The sequence below is a fragment of the Styela clava genome, chromosome 14, assembly GCF_964204865.1.
Source record: "Styela clava chromosome 14, kaStyClav1.hap1.2, whole genome shotgun sequence".
Taxonomy (NCBI): Eukaryota; Metazoa; Chordata; class Ascidiacea; order Stolidobranchia; family Styelidae; genus Styela; species Styela clava.
Window position 1 is genome coordinate 17,239,966 of NC_135263.1, and position 27,471 is coordinate 17,267,436.

The window sequence follows — 27,471 nt, forward strand, 5'->3', positions numbered from 1 at the left end:
AAGATAACTTACCAAGAAATAGAAGAAGCCGAGCATTATCTGTGAAGACAATCACGATAAGGTATAGTATAATACATTAATGACTATGTTTTTATAATTTTGACAAGCCACTATTTGTGGGAGTCAACGTTTTGAGTGTCCATTGTGGTTTTATTGCTATAGTCCTGTTTCCCAAATGGCCCAATCGTTTGGCATTTAAATATGGGCATAGGGCGTTTCAGATTTTTCTGGAGCGCGATAGGACCCCATCAACAAGTCCTAACGAGTGGGAAAACCGACACCCCTTGGGTCCACATGGAAGCTCGGTATTATATTTTGACAATTTAGAAAATACTTTTTTATTTTAAATGTTAAAAAATGCAATGTTACTATATGCAATGAATATAAATTACTTACAAATCTATTTGGATTATTTGATTAAATATGTGGTTACTCTCCACTTATTTTGGTATATGTTTTAGTTGTGTTTCGCATACATATAATAAATGGAGAAAATATGTCTGTACAATGAAAAATTTGCTATGTTCGATTTTGACAGTATTGTTCTATTCCGTATCGAAATGGCAGATCTAGTCGGGCTAATAAATTATATAATTCTACCCAGCAGAATTGTCTGTATTATACAGTTATATTTATTAGTTGGACGCTTGAACCATAAGAAACCAGATTCAGAAATGAAATATTATAATGACACAATTAGACAAACAAACAATCAGATAAACAATGCTCGCAATTAGTTCACAGGGTTCCAGAAAGACTACCAAAATAAATGCAGAGGGTGAGCTTAGTCAGTTTTACTTTGTAACGTCATTCATGGGTGAGCGTAATCAGTTTTACTTTGTAACTTCATGCATGAGTGAGGGTAATCAGTTTTACTTTGTAACGTCATGCGGAGCGTAGTCTTTTTACTTATCGATTTTAATCGGTAAGTATGTTGATAGGTATTTGTCTGTTTGTCTGTCTGTTAGATGCACGCGATATCTCACGAAAACGAGATTGAATCTGCTCCAGATTTTGCATGTGGATTCATCATATGTCGGACCAGAAGCCTATTGATTTTGGATGATTTATGTTGTATAATTAGCGAGTTATTCATTAATTAGTGATGGGACACAAGGTGTCACTATGGAGTAAGAGCTCTGTTTTGGGGGATCCCCTAACTTTCGATCCATAAGTCTTCGGTTTCTGACCGATATTCTCGTTTTACTTCTGTATCCTCATGCATGGGTGAGTGAGCGTAGTCAGTTTCATTTTGTAACGTCATGCATGGGTGAGGGAAGTCGGCTTCACTTTGTAAATTCAGTCATGAGTAAACGTAGTCAGTTTTAACTTGTAACTTCATGCATGAGTAACTGATTATAGAATCGGGAGAGCGAACAAAACCTCGAGTGAAGTTTGAAACGTACCGGTACAGATATTAGATGGAAAGGTATTGATAAGAGAAGTAGTACGTGTTCGCTCACCCCAAAGTAAAAAAACTAATTAACGCACGCACGCACACACACACACACATACACACAATCATCGAGACATGATAAAAAAAAGCGAGACTCAAAATCAATTAAATTACTCAGTAAAAACTAACAGTAAAACTCGGTAAAAACTAACTCGCCATGCGACGGCGATCAACGGGTTAGCCTGCAACTGTACGGTAGTGACTAGTGACAGAGTGAAGTTAAGGCTGTTTTTTTAATACAGAAATATCCCTTACGTGTTTTAAGTTAACTTTCTGATTTTTTTGTAGAGGCATAGAGACAATACCGGTATCGGATTTATTGGCTGGTTTGGTTTTTATTAGAGCCGTTGGGACATTGTCAGACTGCTACTGTGATATGTCTTGGAACCAGGTAAGATAACTTCAATATTTTGTAACTTGTATCAAGTTCGTGTATTTGAAACAAATAACTGGCTACAGGGAATACTCTTTGGGTGAGCGAACACGTACCTTCTTTCATCAATACCTTCCCACCTAAAATCTGTACGCTTTATTTAAACCTTGGTACTTGAGGTTTCATTTGCTTTCCCGATTCAATAATCAATTTAATTTATTTTTATCAATTATTTTATTGTCTATTGCTGATTATGGAGTCGAAATAAACTTATACTCTCCCACCGCACTTCTAATTAGACTACTTCGCATTGGGTTAAATATGTAACTTCTATTATATTTATTGTGACCTTCTAGTTAACCTAGCTTGGTTATTCATGACAATAGAAGGAACAAGAGTGCAGTATAGCTGTGTTTTTTAATCATATCTAATCAACAGCCAGACTTTTTCAATTGAGACCAATTCTGCAATTTGAGTAGGCCACATTTTTACATCTGATTTACACCTTTTTAGGATTTGTATATGTACTTTTTTTTTTTAAAACAACAGCCTCCCAGATATGGTCAGCCTCGAGGATATGCTCCACCACCCCCACAGGCACAAGGATATGCCCCATCACAGGCACAAGGATATGCCCCACCACCCCCACAGGCACAAGGATATGCCCCACCACCTCCACGGGCACAAGGATATGCTCCAACTCAGCATGCACCACCACCAGGTGTAGATCCAAATGCATTCCACTGGTTTCAGGTCTCTATTTGGTCTGTTGACTATTTAGCAACCTATTTATTCTCTGCAACTTATTTGTTGTTGCTCATAACCTTATGCGATGAGGTTCATTATTCCATTTGTATAAAAGAAATTGAGCCTCAAAATCTAATCGCCCATTGTTTGAAATGTATTAAATATTCATTGATTAATGTGTTATGGTATACCAACTTTTACATCCCATGCTATAGTCCCAACGGTGGGCAAATCGCAGCTCTCCGGAGTTTTTGTGCGGCTCTTTTCGCTGGTAATAATTATATATTATCTAAATTTAACTAAGAGAAACTGTAGCGTAACAGTTTTATTTTTTTAATTCATTAAGCGGTTGAAGAATATATACTTTTTTGCCCACCCCTGCTATAGTCTAATGGAATTTACAATAGATTGTTTCTAACTACAAACACTTTCAGACTGTAGATCAGGATAGATCTGGTCGTATATCATCTAACGAGTTGCAAACTGCTCTAATGAACAATAAAATGAAACAGTTCAACTCTGAAACATGCAGACTAATGATAGGAATGTTTGATAAAGACAGGTATGATATAAATTATAATGCCATCCATACCATAGATTCCTAAAACAATGAAATCGTTTGATTCATTAAGGCCTATCAATGTGATATTCGAATATTGCAAAATCATATTCCAGTCAACAGTGGTTGTGGCTATCCATTATTATGGCCATTCAATGGTTACCACATATTTCTGGAAAAAATGATTGATCTCTTGGTGACTTAAACTGGTCATCATAATTGCTGAATATATCATCATCTAGTAATTCAGAAAATGTTTCAATTCATGTTCCTTGCTTAAAAACTTTAAAATGTCTAAGTTAGTCCAATTTACATTTGTTCTGTGCATACAACAATGAGCAAATATTTGTTCAAAATGTATTTAAAATAAAATTGAAATTACTTCTGAATATCAAATGCATTTTTTTCAGTGATGGATTGATAGACATGTATGAGTTTTCCGCCCTCTGGGCTTATATACAGCAATGGAGACAATGTTTCGATTCATTTGACACTGATAGGTCTGGAAATATTGATGCTAATGAACTGTTAAAAGCATTACACACATTCGGTTATAGATTGTAAGTATTAATTATTAATAAGCTCCATAGTTTTCTGAATGTAGAATTGTTTACAAATATCCACAAAAGATCACTGATGGGTAAGAAATGGTAAGTTTTAGCATCAGATACTACACATTAAAATTTGAGCTCTATTATCCGAATGTGAATACAACAGATGATCATTGGTAATTCCTACTTTCTTTTGTCATCAATAACTACAAGTAAAGCCTAGCTATGGCGATTGCAGATTGGTTAAATAAATCAAGTTTGTTTGTTAATAAGAAAGCATTTTCAAAAATAAACAATATGTGACACCGAACTTACATGTTACATTAGACACAATAGCTTGATGAATATTCAAAATCAGCACTTATAGCACAATGTTAAGCCAGACTTTTAACGTAACCACTGTTTTTTTACATACGACTCTTTCTTTTAGATCACATCAGTTTTGCCAATTAATTGTGAGGTTGTTTGATCGAAGTTCAGTAAATACAATCGATTTCGATGATTTTATACAAGTCTCTGTTATGTTGAAAAATTTAACTGATAAGTTTCGCCAAAAAGATACGCATCAGAAAGGAATTGTCCAATTAGGATATGAAGAGGTATGTTGTGTTTTATTCTGGTTAGAAACTGAATTGATGTAAACTTTCGTTCATACAAAACCTGAATATTTTACTATTTTAGATATATTTTTAGAGGTAATTTTTATAATGTTATATTGAATTAAACTCTAATGCAAGATGAATAAGTAGCTTATATTGTTAACGAAATTTGATTTCAAACAATAGGTTGTTTCCAAATTTATATCCTATTTACCAGTGCCAACCGAATAAATAGATAGATAGTTGAATATATTATATATGACAAATTGAGATTTAGTCCGAGCATCCCTGACTGATTGAGATATATTCTTTTATCGTATGTACTTATCACCTGTATTTTTATTTTTTGTTATAATTTCTGCTTCTATTTATTCTTGAATGCTTTGTGTGTGCTAAAAAATTGTTGAAAGTTGTGATGTATTATATAAATTTGTGCTTAATTTTTTTTTCAGTTTTTGGTGATGGCATTGGATGGCCGATGAAAGATAATCAGCAATCAGACATTTTCTCCACAGTTTTATTCAATTCAATATGCACTTCTGTCACGATCCCGCATTCCAATTAATTATGCCTCTGTATCCAATTTTATATTATATGCTCATTTGTGTGTTTTATTAATTGTATTAAATAATTAATTTGCTTCTGGGGTAATGCAATTACGGATAGGTAGATCTTTTGTGTAATGTTCTTTTTATTTTCTGGTAATCATATCAGTGGTTTCCAAAGTTTTGTATTCACATCTCAATGATGCACTAAATAAACAAAAATTAATTTATAAATGCTTTAAACTTTCTTGTGCTTCTAAATCCTATTTTGTGATAGATTTAAAGCTGCAGCAATTACCATTATGATCAAATGAAATTGTCAAATAATATACCAAGTATATGTCTGGATAATAAAATCTGCACCGCAAGTTCATGAGATGACAGCACATTTGCAACCAGGGTGATTGCGCTTGTAAACTTTGCTACTACCCACCAGGGTGGGTTTGGCTCGCCCGAGTCGAAATTTTCTGGCACGCAAAATATTTGATGGAAATTTGTGCACGTGGCCACTGCACCCGCGTGCGTACATTGCACCCATCATCATTTGCACCCGTGAACATTTACGGCCATGGTCCAAGAGTGTAACCAGCCAAAAAATGCAATTTTTCCATACGATACTTATTCCTAATCTTTTTCTTCAAATTCCTTTCTTTCGTTACATGCCGGTATAAAATTTCGGTTTTTTAGGAGCTGGAATCAAAAGCGAAATTTATTACATCCCGAATAGAATTATTCGTAAGTTGGAGCCTAGATTTTTTCAACCCTGATTCGGGTAAATTCCCCAATCTGTAGTCCTTATCAATGTAAATAAACAGGGACTGAGTGATTGATTCAAAATTTTAAGAACAGGTTCTCTTTTGTATCGAACACAGTTTTCCTCATTAAAGAAAATCATACCGAACTTAACTGTACGTCATATTTACTGATGTATGCCAGTGATATCATTCATTCCCTTATTTACAATATACTGTAATACAATTATATTTCGATCTTTCGTCTTCAACACAGAAATCGAACAAAAATAAAAAAAACTTGGGCAAGGGCGACAGAAAGAACTAACCAACATAGTGTTATTGCAAATCCTGTATCATATGTCAAGGAGTACGGGTGTCTGTAATCTTGGCCACAATCATTACAACAATAATATCATAAAAAATATGGCTCATTTGTTGATTTATAATGGCCACTGTGATACTGGATATAAAACGATGTGACATGTCCAAGTTGTAGGGCTACTTTGAGGTTGCTAGTATAAGTACAGAATACCACTTACTTCTTTGTTCTTGAACTTTGCAAATCGTTCTTAGGATCTTCAGTAATACAGTAGTAATGAAAATTGTCTTAACTCGGAAAGCTTGATTGATTAGGCAATTTGAAGCCGAGACTGGTCTAGGCGTGATTTACTGTGGTCTCAGCTTAATACGACAAGTTGGTTCAAATTAAACAGTAAAATGCTCCAGTGACATGGTGGACCTCATCTTTGACTCCGCCACTTGTAGGATTCACTGGAGGAAGGTAACGATCAGAATCACTTTGATCCCAAAAACGCCCATTTTGATTACGCCACTTTTAGGATGATTCTTTGGGGGAGAGTGATGGTCAGAACTATTTAATCTTAACAAATCAAATCAAAAGACCCAGCGCCCTCTCCGTCGTTCTCTTATATACTGGATAAGCCGACCTCAGATCGTACTATTTACGAGTAGCCCCGTGTTTCTGACCTATTTAATATTTTATGGCATACAGCCTGTTCAGCATGTTATTGTGGAGTGATCCTACCAATGTGTAGTAGTATATATTTACGATCCTACCAATGGATATTTGATGTTTTTATCTGATCATTGAAAATCGAGATTTGATAATTGTCAGTAGAGACCTGTACAATACATTTCAACCATTTTTAATTGATAAAATGGTCGCTTTTCACAGCAAAAAGCTCGGCGTATTTGAATTGTATTTTCCAGGTACCGGTACCGGTTGTATTTTTGAAACTATGTCATTGATCAGTTTGACTTGCCACCTGGGTGGCCACTGGATCCGAGAATTATGGACTTGTACCCAGCACTAGAATTGATGCAAATGTTCGCGGGAGCTAATTTTCGTGGGTGCATAAATATGCAGGTGCAAAGGTACCATTACATGGCTATGAAGATAGTGGGACCACTTCACGATTATTCCTAAGCTAAATATATGCCTAAATATATATATATATATATATATATATATATATATATGTACCGGCGCGCTTCTTATTGCTTCGTTGTTTTTTTCACGCACCGACGACAACACAGCTGACTGTCACCGAGGGAACAGGACGCTGCAAAAAGTTAGAGATGGTATGTTATCCCGGGCCAAGGAAATTCAGGTGTTTTGTATACATGGATTGTCAAAATAGTGCAATTTTAAAAACTAGCTTATCTGTTTACAGAGGCATGGGTGGCAATCAATAATATTTAGGGAGGATATTAAATTAGCTACAGTATCTATCCAGTCTAATGATACTGTATACTGTACCGTATAATACCGGTACCGTACAGTAATATGCATTGGAAAGAAATATCAAGATATGACATTTAACGTTTATTTAATGATATAACATTTTCCCTGAATGAAGTGCATTTCTACAATACTGATACTGCATATACAATACAATACTGCATTTCTACAATACTTGAACTGTAAAGCCTAATTACGGATTAGAGAGTATTTTTTCTTCGAACTGCCAATGTAGTACCAGAATTGAAGTTGAGTTAAATACTGATAAAGTCAGAAAGTATACCATCATGCTGCAAAAATTACATCTGTACACTAATGTTTTAATTTTTGCTTGGTTACAAAAGTGTTATAGTCATTTATTAGTAGTGTATAACGAACTGCCGCAAGCAATATAAAAAGTAAAAATGGAGATTGAAGTTGATGATACTGGCTGGGCAGCAATACATCATTGTGTTGCTGCGGAGAAAGAACTCCTAATGTCAATTGAAAAGTTTGTAACAATGAACCCAGATAATCTCGAAGTTGAAACGAAAGATGCATTCAGGAGAACGCCATTGTTACTTGCTGTACATTGCAATAAGAAAAGGAGTGTTGAAAAACTCCTGGATTTAGGTACGTCTCTCAAGTTGGACACGATTCAATAGATGATAAATTAATAAAGCAAGCTCAGCCATGTTTAGTTTATCGTTGAATATATTCAAACAGGTGCAAACATCAAAGCAATTGACAATGGAAACCGAGGTGTGGTTGAAACCTGTGTAATGAATGAAAATATCAATTTACTACATTATTTCATTGATTTACAAGATGATAATGTGGATGTTTGGAAATTATTAATCAATTATTTAAGAGCAGATACTGATGAAGAAACGGAAAAGGTATCATTTTTATTCATCAATACTTTTAAATGCATAATTTGGATGAATATCCGCATGATATTGCGTCAATATAATGATATACAATAACATAACTACCAATCCCTTACTTCTCGATGTGACACAACAATGATACCTATTTCATGTTGCACTTTTGATAATGAAATTTGAATAGGCCAATATAGTATAATATGAAGAAGCTTTTCTTGCTATTGCTGTTCTTATTCACAATGCCCAACAATATCTCAATTTTTCAACAAGCTCTTATACGTTAATCATCTCAAGGTAAGATGTGAAATCGGTCGTTTAGAATTTTATTTTATATATTCAGGCATCCGAAATGTTAGATCGTTTAACTCGCAGTCCCCACAGTCAAGAAAGTGAAAACGAATGTACTGATCCACATTGGGAACAACTTATGCAAGTTGGAGGAATCCCATCTCTAATAGCAACCTGCAAGTTTGCTTCGTCAAGCAATTTGGTAAAAACAAACATCGCCAATGTATTGAAAAACATTGTATGTCACAACACTGTTCCAGATGCCATAGTAAAAGCTGGTGGAGTTGAAATGCTTCTTGATTTGGTGAAGAACAACCTGAAAACCGCATTTGAGCCAATATTTAAATGCTTACAGGAAATCGCAAACTTTTCATCTGATTATGCTGCAAAGGTTTGTGAAGCCGAATTTATAGGTTTCTAAACAGTGTTTCCTCCAATGTTAAATTTAATTGTGAATGTTCTAAATTTTACATTTATCACACTATTTATTTCTGACACTTCTATCCAGCTCTTTTTTTTATATTTTGGTTATTCTAATAGTGTAATTAGCATTTTATATGAATATTATGATATTTTAATCAATTGGAATGATTAAATATTTCAGTACATAAATAATAAACTATGAATATGTTCTAGTGGTAAATATTAAAAGTTATTTTATCAGTTGCTCTTATTTGGGATGAATAGAGAAGCATGTTTTCTATCGATGAAACAATAAATGCAGCGAAGAAAAAAGTATTGTGATAGAGTATTTTTATTAATTTTTAGCACTCTTTTATTTGCATTTTCAACATAATACATTTTATTTTAGATTCAAATGAGTGGGTTTTTAGCAAGTGCAATGAAACTCATTCAATCGAGTCATTTGCCACCAGAAGTAATAACCAACCTCGTTCTTATCGTTGGACATATTGCTGGAATATCAGAGGATGCTCAAAAAGCTGTTGGATCGACATCGATGCTTTTTGAAAATTTACTCGGTCTTTTTGAAAATTCTGATTATCAGACAAGTGTTCCTTTGCTCACTGCCCTCACTCACACAATAGAGAGTATTGTTGCTCACAATGAGGAAAATCAGAATACATGTATCAACGCTGGTGCCGCAACACATCTCATTATGGTGTCTCGTGCAAGTAAATACAGAGATCTGCAGATTAGTGCAATCAAGGTAAGTTGTAGATCAGTGGTTGTTAAACGATGAGGCCCACCCCACAAGGGGGCCATAGACAATTTTTTTGAGAGGATGTGTAGCTAAATAAAAATATTTGTTAGATTTGATCTTGCTTGCCTTATTTCTCTTTTTAAAAACTTTTTGTTTATTTCATTGTTTGCAGTCCATCCACGTTTTTCCAACATATTTTTTGAATAAAACATATTTTTGCCTTACTATCTGTTATTTGGAGCTTATTTTTAGCTAGTTAATTTTTAGGTGGGGCAAGAGACTTGACAGATTCTAGAAAGGGGGTGCGGCTTAAAAAGTTTGAAAACCACTGTTGTAGATTATTTTGAGTATACATTTCCCATACTCTGGTCCAGATATGATAATAAGTTTTGAATTGATGATGTTATCAGGCTTTGTATTCTCTGACTGCCAACAATCGTTATGCATCGAATAATGTTCTCGAAGAAGGTGCTGTAATGCCTCTCATGCAACTTCTGAAGAAGAGCAGAGCAGTATCATTACAGGAAGCACTCGCTAGGACTTTGTGGGCATTAGCTGGACCAGATACTGGGGAAAGAAGTTCAATGGCTTCTATGATAGGTAAATATAAGATAGCATTAGTCATTAACTCTACTTTCGAACCTGTGCGGTAATATGCCATCGGATTTCAAGTGCAACACTCTAACCACTTGGCCATCACAGCTGATGATTGCAGCGTGCTCTTTCTCGCTTCATATTTCTAGGACAATGGAGATGAAACACACAAACGAATAACGTTATTCATATTTAAAATCAGTGTGATTTATATAAAAATAAAAATTTTAAAGATTAAATTTTGCGTTGCTTTTTTACCTTTTGAAGAATTAAATTTGTGTTACTTTTTTAACATCCTGTATCTTTAAGAAAGGAATGTTTCATATATTCAGAAAATTATTATCATTCCTGTGCTTATTACAATGTTTTCATCTGGGATGTAATTTTATATTCTATTGTTTATTGGCAACAGTGTGTTTTCTGACCTCACAAAAGGTGACACATTCTTTATTTGTATCGGGTTCACGTAATAGCGGACATTCATGTAACACAATTTATAGTATACATGGCTCTCATTATCAAAGAACGTGAAGTTTTGCAAATAAAAGTACATGTTAATTCGACTTTTGTTCCTGGTGATTTAAAAACTTCTCATGTTAGTGGTATAAAATACACTGATTCTATTGAAGTTAATAGTTGGATGTTACATAAGTCTTCCATATTTCCACATGATGATAAATGTCAAATGTTCTCCATGTTCTTTAGAGATTTGAAAATCAATTTCATTATTTTAAGAGATCCAATGTTTACAAATTTAGCGCGAGTATAGTCGCTAATATATTTCTACAAATTGAAATCAATCATCATTGGCAAAGAATGTACTTTGGGCCTATACATTTGGGAAAAATCATATCTTATTCATTATATGAATAAAAGAAATTGATAAACGGATAATATTCACGGAATTTTACTGAAATCAACAACTTTGTAAATTTTAGTAAACACTTGGCAGTGAGAAAAAGAAGGTATTAACCAAAATGCTTCTTTTCAGATCAAATTTTAACGGTAACAGGGATTTTCAGATTTATTAATATACACTCAGAAAAGAAAGTTACTAAATGATTTAAATAAGAGGTTTGGTTCATAAGGCGAAAAAGTACTTTCGTATACCAGTGGTTGTCCAGTTTTCATTGACTTAGATAGTTTTGTTGATGTGCAAGTTTGTGAGATATTACAACATATTAATTGAATGGCAAATGACATCCTGTTGCCACTGTGTCAGATATATATCTAGCCCACCAAATAGGTGTTGTTACAGTTGTTAAAATTGATATTTTGTAAAATTCAAACCTGAACCTTGTGTGCCAACTGTTCATTATAAAAATTGCGAAGACTATACTTGTCATATTGCGATAAATTTATGTATGAGATATATAGACATTATCTTCTAGGGTATTCTGAAAAGTGTAATGATAGTTAACAGTTATTGTTAGGAAATATTGATGCATTTGAAATTGTTTTGCAGGTGTCAATTTATTGATTGAGTTTCTCAGTGCACAAGGAGAAAATTCAGACAATTTGAATTGCATAGGTTGTCAAGGCTTAGGTAAAAAGTATTTTCAATTTTTAACTGGTTAAGGTAAAAGAATTACCAAGGCCAATCAATATATTTCATCTTTGCATATGTATTAGGCCGAGTATGATTGAGATGTTTGATAAATGATTTTGAATTTTTTTTCTGTTTCTTAAAGATTGCTTGGGATATTTTTAATACTTAAAATGGATTTGACAGAAGTCATGATCTAATCCAATATGGCATATTTCACAGAAAAAAGGGACCTCCTGAAGTATGCGCACCAAGATGGCGCACAACTTAAACTCAGGTTGTGTACCAGGTTAAGGTTCAGGTTATGCGACATCTTGGTGCGCATACTTCAGGAGCACCATAAAAAGATTCAAGCATCTGAATTCTAACAAATAAATTTTTATAAATAGAATTACCGGTAGTTTAAAAATAGTATTTAATAAACTATTCTTCAAAAATCAATAGTTCTGATTGCCGCTTGATTGATCTAAAGATAAAAAGAGTAAATAGGGCAAGAGAGAAATTTCATTTTTTTTTTATATTAACGATAAGTTTCTATTTTATCAGCTGTATTAGCTCAAGGAGCTCTCAATAAACAAGCAGATATAAATGATGCAAATGGAATTGTTCCTCTCGTGAGATTGTTACGATCTGCAAATCCTGTTGTTGTTATAAGTGCTTTACGTGCTCTAAGATATCTTTGTTTGAATATCGGTATGTTGAGAACACTATTTTTTTTTATCAAGGATCAATTGCATGATAGTGCACCATTCTTGCTCAGCAACCCTCTCACATAATCGCCCTGCACATCTCGAATATCGATATGATCAAGTCTTATTTTTTGCTATTTCTCTTGTTTTCGTGACTAAGTAATTGATCTTTGATCTAATTCTCTTCATAACTATCCTTTATTTGGATATTACAATGCTAAGTCCTATCATGCATTTTTCCGCCAAAAAAAGTCCAACTTTGAAATTATTTATTTGTACAATTATGGGAAATGAATCATTTAGGAATAATGCACCATGTTGCTCTCAATGCTCTCTTTTCAGGTTACATTCCGAATTATCAAAACCAGACCTCAGTATCTCAGACAAGAGGTTTAAAGTTACTTGTTGCATTGCTGGCTCATTCAAAATCTGAAGAAATTCAAGTGGAATCAGCTCTTGCCATTGGAGCTGCTGTTCTAGGTATTGTTTCTTACATGGATTTTTTTTAACCCAATATCCTCACTGAATATTATTTAACATCATCTATCAAATTTTTAGGCCACAGTGAAAACATTTCTCAATTACAAGACAATCCAGATTTTACATATCTGCATGTCATAAGGTATGATTGAACCTGTGTGTAGTTTACTTTTCCTATGAAACAGTGCTTTCGAAGTTTTCTATCCAAGGTGCAACAACTTTCATAATAAGTCTTTAAAATTGAAACTAAGAAAGAAATATAATAAAATTTGGAAGCAATATTTCCTTTTTAGACACACATTCCAGTATAAAAAATATGATTTTTCAGAATAAGATAATATTTGTGATAAAAAAGTTTTATTGATATAATATTGGCTCGGCGGTGTCGTGCTGCTGGCGCATCATGCTAAGCGTTAGGCTACGCTCGCCACCTTACCTCTGATTACCTTGTGTTGATTCGCAGGTTGAATCCTATGGGGATAATTATGTGCGAGAGAATTGCTGGAATCTTTGCTGCCATAGGGGGGTTCACGTGACCGCTGGTCGGTTCTGACTTCTTCTACCATCAAGTCAATGCATGTGAAACAAATAACTGGCGAGCTAATCCCATACCCGACATTGACTGGTAACCAGGCGAGAGGCCGTGGTTTGCCATATGATTAAGCCGTCTCTTTGGTTTAATAAATGATGATAAGTTGAGTTTTTGTAGTACTAATTTTAGAGGTTAAAAAATAAAATTTGCTTGTTACAGGTTGTTGTATTCTGACAATGAAATGGTTAAATTGACAGCGGGAACAGCACTAGCAACATTTGCTTTCAATAATGTAAATCAACAACAAGAAATATCTGAATGTGGCGGTGTTCGATGGCACAACTTTGCACAGTTTTTACAAGCTAAAGACTCCTATTTTTCTCTGAGTGCTGCATTTCAGGTGATCAAAATTTACTGTTCTTCTGCAACATTAGGAATCAATTAATCAAACCAATACTGCTGGGCAAACTTCATCAATCTTTAGACTGGATTGAGGCCAAGTTGTAGCAAAGAATTGAAAAGATCAAGTTCTAACTACCAATATTTTCAAAATTTTATTTTCAAAAACCACCACTTTTTTTTATTTTAATCTGATATTTGTATTTTTTTAGTTATAAGTAGCTACTTGCATGGTTTAGTGTTTAAATCGACTCTCCTGTTATTTAGTAAACTTTTTTTTTCTCTACACAATGTAATAGAAAATTACAAAATAAACTGTGAGAATACTGTTTATGGTACTATAATACTGCACTATAATGTGATTCGTCGTTCCATTTCTTTTATTTATACAATATTTTGATCAATCTTTCCAAGGCTGTGGTAATGTCTCGTATAATTCCTGATGAAGAACCAGCTATGTCATCAGCATGTGGAATAAATGTTTTGGTAGATGTTCTGGAAAAAACAGAAATCGATGATATAAAAGCACTCGCGGCTGATTGTGTAGCTAGACTTGCTCATACAAGGGCTGGTATGTATTTAGGTTGGCAAGAAACATGCACAACTTCTGTTAAGCAACGGTTCTCCACCGGGGGTTCGTGGCAATAGGGTCACAGCTCAGTTGGAGAGGGGCCACAATGCTATGCGCAAATCTCATTCTACTTTTCCTTTTGCAAGAAAAAAAAACGTTCTTCCTAGTTTCATTTCTTGATAAAGTTATTTCACCAGTTGTTTTCACTTTGTTGAGCACGAAGTTTTGAACAAAGGGATTTAGAATTTGCCAATCAAAATAAAGCTATTAATACCACTGGAATGATACACGGTGGAGGGCGGGGGGCATGAGTGCTAAAGCATACAGGACAGGCCATGAGCCATAAAAAGTTGGGAACCACTGTAAAAAGGCATAGGTTATTGGTTATGTATGTTTTACATTTGCAGTGTTTTAAATAATGTAATTTCCCTATCTCTATATAAACACATGAAACATTTGTGTCAAATGCTTTTTTCTGGCAACTCCTATCACAAACTCTTTAATATGTTACTTTGTATAATTTCAGGGGTTCCTTCAGCAATGATTGCAATAAACGTTGTTCAATATTTATTCAAGCTTCTAGCTTCGACAAGTGAACAGGTGAAAATTTTTTTGACTTATCGTTTCCATATCTCTGATATGCTCATTGGGTTTTAAAATCTACATCTGTGGAGTCTCCTTCACTTATATGTTGACATTTGTACACAATGTCCTACAGCTAGTACTTGAAAAATTTCATTTGTAACTGAAGCCTACTCTATTATTTGAGTGGAAGTAAGTTCTCTACTCTTTATTAGTGTGTTTCACTTGGTTGTACCCATAAAGGTGATTATAGGGATGTTCGAATAATTTGAAAAAAAAATGAAAAGTTTTTTATATCCTCCAATACGGTTGATGTTGTAAGGAAAAAAATCAAATTGTCCTCAGCTTTTTGTATAATGATATGTGAATTTTTTTTTAATTTTCAATAACGTATTTCGATACAGCTTAATCTAACCATTCATGAATTTGATAAAATGTTGTATAGTTTCTTATTGTCATTGTTTTTTGGGGTTATGTTTCATACTCCTATTCCTTATATAACGTTTCCTGCACGGCTGCACTGTTTCATCAAAAAGTTTATAGTAACAAAAAGTAGAATATTGTTCCATCTCGTTAACCTATTTCAGTGAAAAAGTAGTCTAGTTTCCTCTGGTACATTCTTTTATTTCATTCACTTAATTTTGTCTTTGTATTGGGTGGAATGAGATTTCATTCATTTTTTTTATATAAATTGACCCCAAAGTATTAAGCATTAAAAATTATGGATTATTACCCTCAATGCTTACAATTTGAAACAGGTGCGAGGTTCTGCGGCTGTAGCTCTTGGATATTTGAGTTTCGATCATACAGCAGAAAGACAGATGTTACATTTGTGTAGAGAGGAACCAAAGCTAATACATGTGTTGAAATATTACACCAAGAATTTTAAACTTTCTTCAGCATTTTTAGAAGGATGGAAACACTGTGTTCATGTAGCTTGTCTTGATTCGTAAGTATATTGTTTAAAATGAATATATATGTATTGCATTGAAATAAATCAATTTCCCACAAAAATCCAAATCTATAATGCTGAATAATATGGACAATATTATGCCCTGGTGAGGCGCATCCTGCTAAGCGTTAGAAATATGCTCGCTACCGCACCTGTGATTACCCTTCGTGGGTTCGAATCCCATGCAGGGATAGCGCTGTGCGAGAAGATTGCTGGACTTCTCATCGAGTCACCGCCATAGGGTGATTCGCAGTTGGTTACGACTTCCTCCACCATCAAGTCGATGCTTTCGAAACAAATAACTAGCTAACTGCTCTCATATCGGATATGAACTTGTAGTCGCACGAGAGGTATGGTTCGCCATATGGATAAGTCTTTTTTCAGCCTTATTCTCCCGGAGGTAAATAATATGTAAATCCTATATTACAATCTATAACTAATTTCATATCTGTTAAATTTTCAGTTCAGACAGCAAAGAAGACAATATTGTTCAAACACTTACTCAAGGTATTTCTCAAACATTTTTGAAGCCTCCTAAAGAATTGAGCACTCCACTTATGGGTCTCACTGAAGATGTTGGCACAGCAAGATCACATAGTCATCAACAACATGGGTATGATACTGTGTTATTCATAGGGGGAAAGATAAGACAGCTAGAGTCTGGGCCACTCTTTTTGAGTCAAGTGTACTGATAGATAAATATCCAGTTTCATGTTCCTCGCCCCTGAATGTGCATGTTGTAGGAAATTATAACTCAACAGCATATATAAGATCAACCCAGTTATGCACACAGGGTGAACAGGACTGGCCATCCAGTGTTTGTTGGGTATCTTTTGATACTGGAGTTGGGGTCAGAGTTGAAATCCCTTGCGCGGAAATTATGTAAGAGAGAATTGCTGACTTTTAGGGTGGTTCATGAACTACTGGTCACGTGCGACTTCCTCCGCCATCAATAACATGCATCTGAAATAACTACCTGATCACATACCCAAAAGCATTAGACCATATCGCCGGATGGGAACAGAACAAGTCACAATTTTGAGTTTTGAGAAAAATACAAAAAACAATTTTGAATTTCGTTATTTTTGAATTTCTGAATAAGCTCTGGTTATTTTATTGTGGATGAGAATATCTTTGCAATCAATATTTTTGGGCACTTCCTTTCTGTTTTTTTACCCTCATAAAAAACTTTGGCTTATTTTGTAATTTTTTGTATGGGATGCAAGGTAAAACAAATTGACTTAGGCCTAAGTTGCACTGAACAAATTTTTAGGAATGTAAGTTTCGCACATTTTATTTCTGATGTTCATGACCATCATATTGGGGTCTCCAACTCAAAACATGTCGTGGGCCACTTTTTTAAATTTATTGACCACGCGGGCCGCAAACCAAGAAATTAGGTACAAAAATATCTGAATGTATTGTGTTGAAATTACACTTGAATCTTACAGCAAACGAGACATGAAACATATTCATTTGTTTGTGCTGGATATTTGGTTTCGATGTTGGGCCTTATTTTGGAGTTGGTTTGCTAGTCTTAGGAAAAAGTGCAAATGCGCGTCCATTGGCCGTGTGCGGAGGGCTGACTTGCTAACTTTCATAGTTGAAAAATCTGCTCGCAAATATAAGAACTGCCATCGCAGGTATGCAACGTGAATGTGCAATTAGCTTCGCAAACCTTTCTTCGGGCACAATGGACTGACTGAAACTTGTTTATTTCGTCACAATGAACATGCGAAATGAAATTATTGTAATTAAAATTGAATTATAACAATTGAATAAAACATGAACGTGGCTAAGTGGAATAACAAGGGGGAATTTTTGTTTCACTTTTTACAGTTTGTCGGACCGAACTCTTTATGTTAAATGACACGATAAAACTTACTGATAGTTGACATGAAACAATTTCAGTTTTATGTGGAAAAACCCAAACCATGGCGCGTGCCGCAAAATATGCCCGGCGGGCCGCGTGTTGGAGACCCCTGTTGTAGAGCTCTGTTCTCATCCGACGATATGATTAAGCAGTTTTATCGTATTACCTCTCGCCTGGAATAAATATGGGAGACCTTATTCAATATATTACATTATGGTTTTTAGGTCGAGAGCATCACAGATATTAGCAGCAATGCATGGGGATGACATGTCACAAATATATGGAAGATCATCTCGATCATCAAGAATCACACGATCTGGCCTGATGTCAAATATTCGGTCATCTCATGATATTCATGAAAACTCGACACCATCAGTCACAAATAACTCTATCAGCCAGGCATCTCATTTGACTTCTCTTGCACAGGACTAGTTAATGTGAATCTCTGTTATTATTAATTCTGAAACCCAACTTGGGGTATACAATTGACGGAATCATGATGAATTCACTGATTGCAACACCATTTATCCCCCATTGACCTACATTTTCTGTAATGCATTGGTTATACTGCAACTAATTATTTCTTGATGTATATCATGTTTATGGACGGTGGTTAAAATCAATTTAAGATGTTAAGATTTATATTCATCGCTTAAATTAAATTGATTTTTTCCACATGGTAATCCCATATACCGGAAACTAAATTTTTTACATCAGAGCTTGTAAAACTTTCTAATTTTGTTTTATTTGCATAGCGCACTATGTTTGTAATTGTGATATTGTATAGAAAGTGGTCATCACAGTAATCGCTTCTATCATTCTGGCTGTAACTGAAATATAGTATTTCTTACTTTTTCTATGTACAGCATTTTCATGTTACTATTTTGTATTTTTTTTCAACTATTTGTCAAATTTCAACTATTTTGATACTTTTTATAATGTTGGAACTTAAGTGTTTTGTATGTATTTGCCTAACTCCATCATGTTACCTTTCTCAAAATTATGTCATGTTTATTTTCACTTTCCTTCTTATTCAGCTTCAGGGTAATGTATATCCAAGGCGAAGACACTTTTACCTTTAATCTAAATATTGCTCTATATTTGCATTTTATAACAGTAAGAGATAAACTTATTTACCCATGGTTTAATTTCAGAATGTTCCTGGCAAACCAATTTTCACTCTTTTTTTAAACGGAATCTTTCGTAATTTTGTTTTATGTTGCCGTTTCTTTAGATAGAATAATTATGAAAAGATAAAAACTGAAAACAATAATGACTTTTGTTTCCATGTATTGATTATAGTAATTCAATTCTTGAGATGTTTCTGAGCATTCAAGTAACTCAATTTTTTGTTTTATAACCAATTCACGCAATTTAATCTGATCACAGCGTAAACCATTTTCATTTGTGAATGAGCTGAAAATTTCAAAGATATCCAACTGTTTTTGTATGAATGTTTAATATTTTTACTATTTCTCAACATAGATCAGTAAAATTGTATATTCCAAGTATTGTTTTATAACAAAATCACTGTAAAATGTTTTGATCACTTTTTCTCAGCTTTCAACTTTTTTAACATGAGTCACCTCTTATGGCACTTTTTACTCTTCATATAATGAAAATTTCAATACACTCACAGCCAATAATTTATCTTTAGTTTTGTGTTACAATAAAACATTTAGTTATAAAATTTCAAGTGGAATCTGTCTATGAGTTTTTGGATTTTTTAGGTCTTGCAGGTGGTATTTCACATCTCGGGACCAAAATGTTTCTGCGTATTGTATACATTGGGCTGTGGCCATTATGCGACCTGCTGTAAGGTCTGGCTTGAATGGTATTAGTAAAAATGGTTTTAAAAGTATTATTAAGTGTTCATTATTCAAAAAATTAATTACATGCAGTAAAATTAAAAAGTGATATAGGGCATGGCATGGCCATTTTATACAGGACGGGGGCCTATCATTTCCACCAGGGACCTAGCCATGTTAGAGCGGCAAATGGGTACTCCTGAAGTATGCGCACCAAGATGTCGCACAACCTGAACCCTAACCTGGTACACAACCTGAGCTCAGGTTGTGCGCCATCTTGGTGCGCATACCTCAGGAGGTCCGGCAAATAAACTCTTCATTCCAATAGATTCTGGAAAATTCAGTTAATATATGAAGCGAGTTTGTATCAACCTTTAACGCGACATAGCATTTTGTCGTAGCTAGAATAGCCATTAGTAAAATACTCATCTAATTTTGAGTCTACTTGGCATGTGATAACCGATATCAATAATGACCTCACTGTGACTCTAACTAGGCACTGGTGAAATATTCCATGATTAACCGTAAACTGATAATACCAGTATTACCAAAACGCCAGGTAATCGTGTTTCATCCATTCGAATTACGCGCAACCATTGTATTGTGAAGAACAGTACGCGGTACCGCTGCACGATAATTACGTGGACATACGCAGCATTTTGCACGCAGCGTCACGCGATCGTAGTCGTGTTGTGGCAACTGCTCGTTACCTAAAGGCAAGGCAGCAAGGCGGGTTTTAATTTATCTGCTGTTTCTGTGTTTGGTACGGCTCTGCAGTGGGGAATAAAACCCAGGAATTTCTTTGTGAGATTGGGGTGTTGTATACGGGCACGTAGAAATCTTCAACAACTGCAATGGCAGTCGTGAGTCATTTTGCCATGCTTGCATTGTTACTTCTTCTGATGTCTTCTGGAATGACTGGGAAAATATCAAAAGTGAGTAAACTTAAGATATTAATGGAATAGATTTAGCATCAATTTATCATTACCGATTTCTTGTTAGCTAAATAAAATACTTGGGTCTGTGGATACTCGGGTCTAGTATAGTTTAGTACCACGAGTACTTCCAGTTGGCGTAGCATAACGATTTTTGCATATGTTATTCATAACCCTCACCTGACTATGCCATCCAAAAATTACGTCACTACGACGTCACCATCACGTCATAGGGATTGCCAAAGTATAATTACGATCGCCCGAAATGGCATCTGCGCCGCCGATAAGAACTTGCTAAAGCCGGCGATCTCTCTCCTATCGTGATCGTTGCGACAAGAAAACGAGAGAAATAGCTTGCTCGATTTTGGGTTATCGTCTGCGCGTTTTGGACGACCATCCGCATACTTCGGTGGGCCTTATTACGCCACTGTGACGTCGGAATGACGTAATTTTTCGGTGACGTAGTCAGGTGGGGGTTAGGATTGACATATGCAAAAATTGTTGAGCCAAGCCAACTAGAAGTGGATGTGGTACCAAACTACACCAGACCCGGATACTCTGTCTTAGAATGTAGGCATTTAATTTATGTTAAAAAATATGTGTTTTAGCCCACACCCAAACAAAATCTTCAGAAGATGGTGGACCTGAGATCTAAACATGGACTCTTAATTCCAATGGATTCTGAAAATTTCAAGAAATATGTTAAGTGAGTTTGTATCAGTTGCAAGTAATGCATTTATTATTTCGTAATCACTCATTTATTAGTTAATAATCATTGCTAATGATTTCATTCAGTTTCTAAAATTGACCAACTATCTCCATTTCTTCTTATGATTGCATTTAATGATTTATGCTTCCTTTTGGCACGTCATTATATCTAAATAATTTAGCTACATTTTGCTAGTGGATTTTTGTATAATTTTTACATCACTGTATGTGCACATGCTAAAAAAAGTCTCAAAATTTAAGACCTTGTACCAATTAAAAAGCATTTTTAGCTTGAAAACAAATTCTGGTATGTAATTTCATAAGTTGTTCTCAAATGTCAAATCACAGTTAATTTTACAGATCAAAGCACAGCAAATATTCTATAATAGCCATGTTTACTGCATTGAAGCCAAGTTTTAAATGTGAGATATGTCCTGATGCCAAAAACGAATTTTCTATGTTAGCGTCGTCTCATGCTGCACAACCATCTGAAACATCGAATATTTTTTTTGTAGTTGTGGATTATCATAATTCACAAGAAGCATTTAGATCGGTTAGTGTGGTCATATTGTCATACTTCTTTGATTCAGTCCATATGTCATTTCACTATATTATGGTAGTCTTGATTATCTTATTTGATATGGTGGTGAATTGCCAGTATCAATCATTAGGGATAGGTTTTTCATCCTGGGGGGAGAAAAGATGCTGAGACTACCCAATCATATATTAGCGACTCGTGGTCTCTCGTCTGGGTACCAGTCCATGTCAGGTATGAGATTAGTTAGCCTGTCGTTTCAGATGCATGAACTTGATAGTGGAGGAAGCCGACTGACCAGCAGTTACGTGAACCACACATCGACGGCTATGAGGCCAGCAATCCTCTCGTACATGATTATCCCTCCGCATTTGAACACACGCTGGGTAATCAGAGGTGTGGTGACGAGCGTATTGCTAATGCTTAGCACAACTCGCCATACCGCCAAGCAGGGTGTTTGCACAATTCTTTTTCATATACTCAAGACTCAATAGCCTATATACTTCAACTAGAATGTGTTGAGTTTTCATAATCTGAGTTTTAAGAAAAATAGCTTCTAGTATTATAGATTTTAATATTAATGATTCGTTACGACAATCTTGTTGGTTTTTTTTACTTTCATTTCACTAAGATAATCCCAGTGATCAGTTCATGTTTAATGCTAGACAGAAGACTGAAAAATAATTGTATTTCGGATATCCTAATTCTAAAATAGAATTCTAGAATACCCAATTTCTCAGATAGTTACATATCCACATTAAAATTTTGTGATCTTTGTCTGATATCAACTGCGCTTGTTTATTGGTGGTTTTCACGTTTCAGATGAAACTAACTCACGTGCCTGGATTCTTTTATTTTCCTGGTGATCGCAAAAGGAAGAAGATCGACACTTATGACTCAAGAAGATCTGGCTATAACGCCGTTTCTTTATCACGTTGGTTGGCTGAAATTGAGGGTATAAAGGTAGGTATTGTTATGTCAAATCAGCACTAACCATTATCTCTCTGATCAAAATGAAGAGTTTGTTGTTGGGAACATTTCATGTTTCCTATTGATAAAAATATAGTAATTGGCAAAAAGGTGCAAGCGAACCTTCTCAGAAAATTTGAATATACTGAATCAAATAAAAGTTTTGTTGTTTAAAATACCTAATGCAACTGATATATAAATATAAAAATGTGGACATTGCTTGCATATAATTTTCTATCAATTTTGGTCTTATAATCACTTTACTCTGTACACAATTTTGTAATTGTTAGTTTTTTGTTATGGAATGATATGGATGATATGATATCTGTATCATTTTTCTTATTCACAAATTCATTTTAATATAAGTGTAAATATACCTTGTCATGAATTTTTTTTTCAAGTTGGAAAAAATGTTTTCATAACTATATTAACTGTTGATTATTTCATGTTACAATATTGCTTACAGATTAAAATCATCGTACCTTTCGACTACTCGAAGCTTGCATGGCCGATTGGTATTGCTTTCGTAGTTATGCTGCTAATTATATGGAAGCCCCACATAGCAATGCTTATATTGGGAAATAAATTTCTCTGGGGAATTGGAGTTTTGGTAAGATGTCATAAGACAAAATATAGGTTGCAAAATTGCTAATGTAAACTTTATGCAACTGATTATGAACTGGAATTTGTTTTTCTAAACATTAAAAAAATTTACCTTAGTAATGCTAAAATTTATATGATATAGGCTACCCATTATGGGTTTTCTACTCGTTTCTCCTACTGTCATAATACTTGGCTAGTTATTAATAAGGCATTTGATATGTGTAATATATTCATGAGAAATCATTCTCAGAAAATAACTGTTGGATGTGTCTAAGCTTAGTTTTAATTTCTAACTTAGCTCAAAAGCTGTTGCAAAAAAAATAGATTTAAAATAACAGCAATGATGCGAATTTGCAATGAGATGAAGTTATGAAATGTTGGTAACCATGGTTCTGTAAATATCTATTAATTATGTTGTCGATTACAGTTTGTCGTCTTATTAATGACATCTGGACAAATGTGGAATCATATTAGAAAACCTGCTCAACTCAATAAGAACAGGCAAGGTGGACTAGAATATATTCATGGGAGTCGTGGCGGACAATACATTTTTGAATCCTACATTGTAATGGCATTGAATGCTGCAATTACACTGGGCTTTATTTTGCTCAACGAGGTACAAGCAATCAAACATAGGATTATTAAAAAAGGTAAGAGGTGCTAAATCACTTTGGTGTGTCATTCCATTGGCTTGTCTTGATGATATTTTGTATGTATCTATACTTTTCTTTTTGTCTAAACAGTATATATCAATTCTCCAATGTATAAAGTATAAAAGTTTCACTGCCACAGACTGGGGATAACGATTTTCCCAAAATCTTTGTGTGTGTGCTGTAATCAACCATCTAGACCAGGGGTGTGCAACCTGAGACCAGGGACACATTCAAATAAATGGGAGAAACCATGTGCTGATCTTATGACATGCGTTGTTCGCTTCGCACAAGCTAGCTGTTAGGTCATTTTAATGGCATAAAAATTGGACTCGGGGTATGAGCTTTGCAACGCAGAGGGATCGGGAGTACTTGCACATACCAGATTGAACTAAATGAAAGAAGTTGTTATGCGAGCCGCACACGATTTAAAATTGGCATATCTCCGCAGGCCACACGATTTTTTTTTGGGCAGCATTTGGCCCGCGGGCCGCAGGTTGCACACCTCTGATCTAGACAAAACAATTTCAATTCTAAACCAAAATCAGCATTTTTTCATTCTGGAGATTTATTCCTAAAAATTTGTTCTGTTTGAATTTATTGATATATCGGACATTGGGCGACAAAATGACTGGAGGTCGCAATTTACAACACTGTCTTTACAACACTTTTGAGTCTGGGGATTTTTAAAGTTTTGTACTTCTTATTTTTCAGCCGTGGGATTCCTTGGCTTTGGCGTCATTGTGATATTCTTCGGTCTTCTCCTTTCTATATTCCGAATGAAGAATCGAAGTTATCCATTCAGCTTCATTTTCAATTGAATATTCTAGGCAAATTTGGATATTATACCTATTTAAAATTTAAACCAGAGTCAACAATCGTTTATATTCTTTTATGAGGTACTGGAGCCAGGTAAACATTAAATACAATATTAAATAATTGAAATACAATATTTAAAAGTCATCCAAAAATGTTAGTTTTATAGATAGATCATGTATCCTAATCATGTTTCCAGCATCTTTGCCATACTGAAAATATTTGCCATTTTTTATTGTTGGAACATAGTTGTTCATTAGGAAATGAAACGAGCCTACTTGTTTTTTTATGAGAGATTATTCTTCTTCTATTGTCTGCTGTTATAACATTATTTGTCATCTGCATGTTTCCAGTATCATTTTCTGCATTCCTGATGTGTGTCTGGTGCTATTATTGAGATTAGCTCTTTTTGGTGTTTCTTTAGCTTTTCTTGCATTATGTTCTTAGTTAATTTGTAATCTAGATAATATTTTACATGTTAAGTATTTGATAAACCAAACCATGTTGAAATGTCTTAAAAATCTGCCAATTATTAATTGTGGGATTGAAAATTATATATATATAATTTTTTATACCTAGTCTGCAATACTTATTTTGACTACACTATAGATGTCTGATATGGTGTTGATTTGAACCACCTAACTTGCATACACAATGACACTGCTTCACAATATCTTAGATTTTACTTAAGTTTGTTATTACCGGTATCTATTTTTGTGCTGCTACTATCGGTAAAAAATAGAATATTTTCTGGCTGTTAGATAAGTATTTTAACATCACGAAGAGATTGTTGACTGGCAGCCTGTCGCTAATCGTATAAAAGACATGCTGAATGAAAATTGCGAAAAGAAAGATCATGTCTTGAAGTACATTGTTTTTATCATTCTGATATAGACTGATAATTCCGAATTCAAAATTTTTGATGTTCCAACATAATTGCAATATATAGGAAAAGTCAACTTGTTTTATTAATTTTACCTTTATACGCTGCAATTTTTGCTTTATGCAAACGCAAATTTAATGACGTTTGAATATGGTTATTTTGTGAAAATGTTCAATAAATAAATAAAAATAGAACGAATAGGATAGGATTTACATGTTTATCCCGGGGGAGAGGAGGCACCGGCACCTACGGGCGTTTGTTTCAGATTTTTTTTTTAATTATGTTTCACCCGGATCACGACGAACCTCTGCACAAGTCTGCAAAGTAAACGGGGCATTATTGCTATTTGCCACCGAGTTATGGAAATTTCAAGATCACAATTATTAATGAAGATGAACTTATTGCAAATCTGCCTGCGATGGATTCGGATCTAACTCCAGGCACTAGTACAGGGGTTGGCATCCCCCGCACGCGAGGTTATTTTATGCGGCACCGGCGTCGTGAACATTTATCCAAAAAAACTTTTAAAATGTTAAAATAATAAAAAAAAATACCTTACATTTGGTGAAATACACATGATTATATATGCTGCGTTTTATTCTATTGCTCCGTGATATCATTTTTTTCCCATTATTTCACGTCATTATTGTTCGCTCGCCAGCCGATATTTGCGTTTTATTCGCAACCGGGATGTTAGGCTTAGTCTGCGCAGCCAAGAAATCTAAAACAGATGTGAGACAATTTCAAGAGTCGTGGTCCTAGACAACAGATCTGGGGGTTATCTGTCGTAATGAAAGAGCTTAATGTACACTCTGATGTCAACACGTCTGCTGTATCTCAAGTATTGAACTTCATTTTGAAACCAAACACAAAAAAATATTCAAAGATGAATTTTAAAACAGCAGTTTCTCGTTACAAAAACGAAGTAGCAAAGTTGCATAATATATCGCCAATTGCGGGAAGCCACATTTGGTGATCTTAGATAAGTAGCAAAAGCTTTGCTTTCTGTATTCGAGCCGAGCCAAATATAAAAGTTCTGAGTGAGGAAAAGCAACGACAGAGATCCCACTAAAATTGAATATTATAGTGAATACTTTTGTATATATAATGAAAATAGGCTTACCATAGGTCCCACTTTAGGCGGGACAGTCCCGCTTTTTAGCTTCTTGTTCCGCCGTCCCGACAAGTCAGCCAAAAGTCCCGCTTTTGCGCTCAGCCATCTAGCATAATACACGAACATATTGTTGCTGGTGTAGCGCAACGCTAGCGTACTTACTGAAGGTGAATGCGTTATTTTGTTTGTTTTGTTGTTTCCCGCTAACATTGTTAGCGAACGTATCACATGTAAAATCAATTCTAATTGGTCCTGTTCGGACGTTCATTTGAATGTAACATTGAACAACGTTTTTTTAAAGATGTTATCTACAGAGAAGCATGCTTGGGCGAATAAGTAAATAAATTCTCAATGCTTGAAAACGACAGACTATTTCATTATTCTTTGTTCCTTTTGCTGTACATAAAAAAAATCTAAATTCGGATCATTTGTATCGTTAGCGTCTATTCTTTTCTATTTTTCGAACTGAACCCGATATTTAGACAGAGAATATGCGCATGAACTCTCGATGACAATATGGTTAATGAAGACAGCCGGGATTGCTTAAATCTAGGCCTATGTAGTAAAATCGGAAACTGTAAAGTTACAGG

At 34.7% G+C, this 27,471-nt stretch overlaps 3 protein-coding genes across 6 annotated transcripts; all 3 read left to right on the top strand.

Annotated features, from left to right (window-relative positions):
- Positions 1 to 1,305: 1,305 nt before the first annotated feature.
- LOC144431965 (sorcin-like) lies at positions 1,306 to 5,057 on the top strand. 4 transcript variants are annotated; one of them, XM_078119855.1, is made up of 7 exons: positions 1,306 to 1,651; positions 1,745 to 1,847; positions 2,379 to 2,550; positions 3,011 to 3,138; positions 3,546 to 3,695; positions 4,117 to 4,285; positions 4,738 to 5,057. In XM_078119855.1, the coding sequence occupies exons 3-7, from the start codon at positions 2,389 to 2,391 to the stop codon at positions 4,765 to 4,767; spliced, it is 639 nt and encodes a 212-aa protein (XP_077975981.1). In that variant the 5' UTR covers positions 1,306 to 1,651; positions 1,745 to 1,847; positions 2,379 to 2,388; the 3' UTR covers positions 4,768 to 5,057. The 4 variants fall into 4 exon arrangements, with proteins under 4 accessions (XP_077975981.1, XP_077975979.1, XP_077975978.1 ...); XM_078119853.1 differs by having other exon boundaries at positions 1,343 to 1,651; positions 2,379 to 2,582; XM_078119852.1 differs by lacking the exon at positions 1,306 to 1,651 and having other exon boundaries at positions 1,692 to 1,847; positions 2,379 to 2,582.
- A 2,478-nt stretch (positions 5,058 to 7,535) lies between these two features.
- Positions 7,536 to 19,563, top strand: LOC144431964 (uncharacterized). The gene is made up of 15 exons (XM_078119851.1): positions 7,536 to 7,938; positions 8,032 to 8,204; positions 8,533 to 8,871; positions 9,292 to 9,648; positions 10,053 to 10,242; positions 11,702 to 11,782; positions 12,329 to 12,475; positions 12,814 to 12,951; positions 13,030 to 13,093; positions 13,703 to 13,883; positions 14,297 to 14,453; positions 14,980 to 15,053; positions 15,794 to 15,984; positions 16,451 to 16,600; positions 18,085 to 19,563. The coding sequence occupies exons 1-15, from the start codon at positions 7,731 to 7,733 to the stop codon at positions 18,290 to 18,292; spliced, it is 2,658 nt and encodes an 885-aa protein (XP_077975977.1). The 5' UTR covers positions 7,536 to 7,730; the 3' UTR covers positions 18,293 to 19,563.
- A 649-nt stretch (positions 19,564 to 20,212) lies between these two features.
- On the top strand, positions 20,213 to 25,961 carry LOC120341318 (dolichyl-diphosphooligosaccharide--protein glycosyltransferase subunit MAGT1-like). The gene is made up of 7 exons (XM_039409805.2): positions 20,213 to 20,603; positions 21,212 to 21,309; positions 21,672 to 21,864; positions 22,669 to 22,809; positions 23,282 to 23,425; positions 23,846 to 24,068; positions 24,783 to 25,961. Exons 1-7 carry the CDS (start codon positions 20,523 to 20,525, stop codon positions 24,887 to 24,889), a joined length of 987 nt encoding a protein of 328 aa, XP_039265739.2. The 5' UTR covers positions 20,213 to 20,522; the 3' UTR covers positions 24,890 to 25,961.
- Positions 25,962 to 27,471: the final 1,510 nt, after the last annotated feature.